Below are 6,281 nucleotides of genomic sequence, written 5' to 3' on the forward strand. Positions count from 1 at the left end.
ATATGTTAAATTTATTGAAAATATATTAATGAAACTTATGTTATTTTTTTATATTTTAATAATAATTATTATTAGATTTAATTTAAATTAATTCATATAATATTATACAAACGCAAATATATAAACGCGTTGCAATAAAATTATATTTTTATTAATCCTAATATCCAGGTTATTTGTATCATTTGCTAATTACCGTTTGGACACGTGACCCCCTTCTTACTCGTTAGTGGAAAAATAATTAAAAACATGCAAACAATTCTAAACGCGGTTTCCTCTTTTTTTTCTTTATTTTTCCAAAGAAACAGATAGAAAAAAAGAAAGAATGAAAGAAATAAAGAAATATAAAGAAAGAGAATGGTATTTCTCCGTTAATTGGACTTTACAAAACCGTATGATTGGAATGTCATTAACTATGATTCATTCTCGCCCTTGATATTTCTTCTTTATGGAGATTCAATTCAATCAAAGTTCTGAGAAAACGTTAACCAACACATTAATGACACTTTTATTATTATGCATCATGTACACCTGTTGTCCCATTTAAAACCTATACGTTTACATTCACTTCAATTACTTTAACAATATCAAATATATCTTATCCTATTAATATTAAAAAAAAAAAACAAATCTCTTTTTCTCAAATAAAAATTTGTACAATAATAATAATAATACTATTAATCGTGCGCGCGTTAATATATAATCACAAACTTACAAATAATAATCTCTTGTAAATATTCAAATAAATTTATAATTATCACAAAACATATTTCCGATCACATTAATCAATCAAACTCTTTACAAAATTATCTTCCTAATTCTAATCTTAAGAATATATAATTTAAATCAACGTTCACAAACATTTACAATCGTAACATTCACAATTAAAAAAACAAATCAAAAATTCTTCTCAAACAAACCAAAAAAAAAGAAAAACAGATAAATTAAGAAGAGTAAAATAAATCTAACAATTAGTTAAAAAAACAAAAAAACCACACGATAACAAAAGTATAAATCGTAAATCACGTTTAGAAATTATTAAAATGAGTGTGCCAGAAATGTTGTTAGTCTAGTAGTAGTAGTAGTAGTAGTAGTAGTAGTAGTAGTAGTAGTAGTCAAAGAGTAAACGTTAGTATTAAAACGTTAAGAGGAGGTGTTAGATGATTTAGTAATAATAATAGTAATAGTAGTAGTAGTAAATAATTCTCGGATCAGTTCAGTACCAGCCTTGCGGTCGAGTAACACGCATTGCTGCTCTCGGTAAAGTAGAAATGTTGGCAGAGTGATTGTTCGGTAATATGACGGTTGGTGGTAGTGGTGATGATGATGATGATGATGATGATGGTGGTGGTGGTGGTGGTGGTGGTGGTGGTGGTATCCTGTCGACGATAGATGGATCCATTTCTAATATCATTCGTAGATCATCGTCGATACCGATATGTACTCGAACACTTTGCCGATTATTATTATTATTATTATTATTATTATTATTATTATTATTATTAACAATCCCTTTATCTTTAATATTCGAAAGGAAATTATAGGAGGAAGAATTCAAAGAGGATGGGGAAGATGAACGACAACAACAACAACAACAATTATTTGGAAACAATGATGGTGATGAGGAAGGGGCAGGAGGGGGAGGTGTTGGAGGAGTAGGTCTAGGTGGAAGAGGCGGCGGGGTGGGTGGTGGTGGATAGGGTGGGGGTGGTGGAGGTGGGGTTGGAGACAAGGAAGATGGCCGAAGGACAACGTCGTTAATTCGATCGAGCCGTGAAACTAGCTCCTCGAATTCGACGATTTGTTTGACGGTTTCTAATGCTCCTTGCATCTCCCCCTCTTCCTCTTCCTCTTCCTCCTCTTTCCTCCCTCCCACCCTTCCTATCCCCCTTTTGTCTATCTCTTTCCCTCTTGATCCTTTGTATTCTTCTTTCGATTATCTTCTATCAAACCCACCCAACCACTGGTACCACCACCACTACCACTACTATCAACACTAACACCACCACCACCACTGTTGCTGATGTTGCTTGCTGATGTTTCTAAGTTTCTCAAAGAGAAACCACACAGAAGGTCGCGCGTTTTGCGATCGGATGATTTGGGCGTCGCGACGCTACTAAAACAGCCACGAGCGGTAACGTCTTTTGACTATCGTCCCAGAACACACACATACATTCATATATATGTATATATATACATACGTAATGTAGTTTTGTCGCTTAACTTCGTTCAATTCCGTTTCGTTTCGTTTCGTTCTTATCCTATCCTATCCTATCCCTATTTCTTTTTCTCTCCTCACCTCTCCTCACCTCTCCTATCTTCTGTTTAACTTTGCCAAGATTTTTCATACACATCTACAACCACCACTACTACTCGTTTTCATCTTCCTTTCTTGTTTCCTTCCTTGCTTGCTTTCTTCCTATTCCTATTTTCTATTCTTTTTATTCTTATTCTTATCTTTGTGTTATTCTTATCGAATTCTAATAAATTCAAGTTTGTTTTTGTTTTTTCTCTGAACTCTATATGATTTTATCATAAGTGTGATCATTAATTTATTTGTAATTATATTTTTAATTCGCGACAAATTATGTGTTTTATATAATATTTTGTTTGTTTTTTTTTTCTATTTTCTATTCTATACAACCCCCTCTTCTGTCTCTTCCTCGTATTCAATGATACTTTTTTTTATTAAATTTTATTATATTTCTTTTTGTTTTCTTTTTCAATACTCGTTAGTTTTGTTCTAACGTAATTACGTCACGTGATTATCTCTTATTGGTATCGATTGTATTATTTTGTTTCTTTTTCCTTATCTTTTTTCTTTTTCTTTAATTATATAGGTATACCGAGATTAAATTTCTAATCAATTTCATAATCGTTTAAACTATTTATCATCTCGTCGATATATTATTTTACATTTAATTCGAGTTAAATTATTTAAACATATATGATAGATTTAACTAATCGTGTTTCCATGATTATCATTAATTTTTTTTTGGAAAACAAGAATTGACAATTGTATTACATTTATATAATATTTTTTTTATCTTGCGAACTATCGATTTTTCACCTACGATTATTTTTTTCTTTTTTTTTTTTTCCGTTCAATTACGAAATATAATTACTTATACAAAATATTTTCTAAAAGTATGTAAAAGTTATATGAATGAAAATAACAAATTGTGTTCGTAACTTTATCCCCCCCCCCTCTCTATCTCTCTCTCTCTCTCTCGTTCATTTATTTAACACACATTTAACAAACGAGTAATTTTAATTGCACTCGATTTGAATAATTTTTATCAATTTTCCCGTTCGTCGTTTTACATCCTGTTAATTTCTTCTTTTTTTATTTTTTTTTATTTTTACTTTTTTTGTATTTTTTTACTTTTTTTTTCTACACACGAAATATCAAATTAAACGTGAAAACATAACTGTTAAAACGTTCTGTGCCAGGGTTGAAATACGAATTTCCCTATTTTATTTTATTTCACTTTTTATTCCTTTTACTTTCTTTTTCTGTTTTTTTTTTTTTTTTTTTTAAATGAAAACACAACGAATTAACATATACATTTACGTAACGAACGTTTAATATTCTTAATATATTCTAACCCTACCTCGCGAAATAATATCCTGTAAAACAACTTATACGAGCATAATTTTCCTTCAAATGATTTTCCTGTTTCTTTATTTTCCTTTTTTTTTTTTTTCTTTTTTCAAATACCAAAGGAAACAAGGAAAGCAATAAAATATTATCGAAGATCCGTGATGTATAAAACGTTTTTTATTCAAATTTAATATTATTAGAGAAACACTAAACTTGTTTTTTCTAAGAAATTCATTATTGACTATTTAATACTTCGTGAATCTTAGCGATCAAAAAAAAAAAGAAAGAAAAAAAAGACGAATCCTATTCGATTTAATAAGTTAACATGAAAAACATTCATTAAGTATTATTTATATGATAGATATACGAGTGAGATTAGAAAACTTATGTATAATTTATTAACGATGTTATTATAATATATCTGTGTGTTGAATTATGTTTCAATCGATGAAATCAGAATTGCAATTGGGCAATTAAGAAAGTTCGTAAGAATTTCTAATATTTGCATAATTGATTTTTATAAATTAAAATGTGTCACGAATGTTCTTGTTGATCATCGAATATTTTAACATTAGATTGAAATAAACAATTCTAATAATAATAATAATAATAATAAAACAATGAGCTGTTCGTGTGTTTCATTACTTAATTCACCTAAAATCAATCACTCTTGTATATTCCATGAAATATCAAAGATAGGAACGTCTATTTCATGGGAAAGAATTCAATTACGTTTTCCATCAAGAATATTAACTCTTCTCTCTACGTCCAATTGAAATCCTTTAAAAATAACAAACACCTATATCTATACAAATATGATATTACTATATAATAGTCTAATATAATATGGCAATTATTTCATTAATAAAAAAATCATAACTTCGAGCATAAATCAAATGATTTAATAAATGAAAATATTCAACTGAACGATCAAATCGAAATTTTACGAACAAGAAAAATATATGTAAATTACTTAAAATATAAATAAATACACCATTTTAGAGATCTTAGTTATTTCAAGAGAAAAAAAGAAATACGAAAATGTTCTTAGAAAAAAAAAATAGAACATGATTAGAAACTTACGAAGTAGAAGCAGGTGTTTCTAAACAAGTAATACCTATTACTATGCAAAATACCGTTAGTATACCAGTATTCTCCGGTTTGAAATGGTTAGAAAAATTCTTATGCTAAGTATTCATACTAAATTCCTATCTGAATTCAAATTTGTTAATATACAGTTATATACGATGCATATAAGTATAATATAAACATATGTATACCAAATATCTTACATGTCAAACATGCATGTTTTATATTTATTGTATTTTTCTCGAAAAAATTTATACTGATTTAAAAAAAAAACAAAAAATAAATAAAAAAAAAGGTAAAAATAAGCAAATACTTTAATATATATTTTTACACATGATAGTTTAATTTTAAGATTGGTGATAATTATTGATAGACAAGGGGTGTGTTAAGAATAAACCTAAAATGTGAGATAATTATAAGTTAAATAATGATAAGACATTGTAAAAAACTTTGTAAGTTATACAATAAAAAACCTGATTATATATATATTTTTACACATTAAATAAATATACTTATTTAGAAAAAATCCTATTTAAAAATACATATATATATATACATTCCAGATTTTTATCAAAAACTTTATCACCGTATATTTCATAAATAAAAATAAAAAGATAGAACAAACTAAATGTAAAATATTACTAAAACGTTTTTAAAAATTCAATAAATGTTCTACTTTTTTCTGATAGATAAATCAATATAATCCAAATACATTATATACATATAAGTATACACGAATACTGGAGGAACCTAATCTAACTCGCAGATGACTAAGTACTAAGAGAGAACGAAACAATACCAACGATATCAATAGAATGAGATGATAGTGAAAGAGATAAAAAGAGGGTAAATGGGTGGAGGGGTGGAGGAGGGTGAAGAGAGAAAGGAGATTCTCTTTGAAGCAGATGTATATACAAGAAACCGAGTTGATGCTGCAAATCCAGTGAGAACCGGTTCACTTCTCGAATCAGCCAGCACAATGACTGCTAGATCATGATAAACGTACTTTATTATCATCCTATGTATTTCATTTATGTTATTTCGTACATATATATATATATATAGATAATTATTATACATATTAAATATATGGTGTCTGAAAAGGTCAAAACCAAACTCATAAAATGCATTAAAGTAATCATCAAAAAATACGCAAAAAAAAAAATAAAAAAAAAGAACAAGATTCGTACAAATTTTATATCCGAAAATGATTTTTTACCGAAGAATTATTATCGTTCAAAAAAAAAAATCCTATCCTATGCAACGGGAGATGATTGATGATAAATTAAATAGATCCTTTTACACCTGATGACAAAAAAACGAAGATGGTAAACCAACTGTATAGAAATGCATTCTAAATATTTTTATACTATTATTATATTATTAATATTTTTATAAGAAGAAGAGAGAAAAATATTTGTAAGAAAAAATTAATTATTAAAACAAAGGGGATAAAATATGAAAAATGATAAAAATTATATTGTACAGAAAAAAGTCGTAAGTATATAAAAATTATATTATCCTAACTTGACCTATACTACACGAACAATAGTTCGTAGCACATTACAGTACATTATATATATATATATAT

General features: G+C 27.6%; 2 protein-coding genes across 3 annotated transcripts in view; both read right to left on the minus strand.

Annotated features, from left to right (window-relative positions):
• LOC106790496 (microphthalmia-associated transcription factor) overlaps positions 1-6,281 on the minus strand; it is a 99,111-nt gene that overhangs the window by 82,924 nt on the left and 9,906 nt on the right. The window lies entirely within an intron of this gene.
• On the minus strand, positions 1,126-1,877 carry LOC106790497 (protein enabled homolog). The gene has a single exon (XM_014755447.1). The coding sequence runs from the start codon at positions 1,826-1,828 to the stop codon at positions 1,214-1,216; it is 615 nt and encodes a 204-aa protein (XP_014610933.1). The 5' UTR covers positions 1,829-1,877; the 3' UTR covers positions 1,126-1,213.

The sequence above is a fragment of the Polistes canadensis genome, unplaced genomic scaffold (genome assembly GCF_001313835.1).
Source record: "Polistes canadensis isolate GaletaPanama2010 unplaced genomic scaffold, ASM131383v1 scaffold_242, whole genome shotgun sequence".
Classification (NCBI taxonomy): domain Eukaryota; kingdom Metazoa; phylum Arthropoda; class Insecta; order Hymenoptera; family Vespidae; genus Polistes; species Polistes canadensis.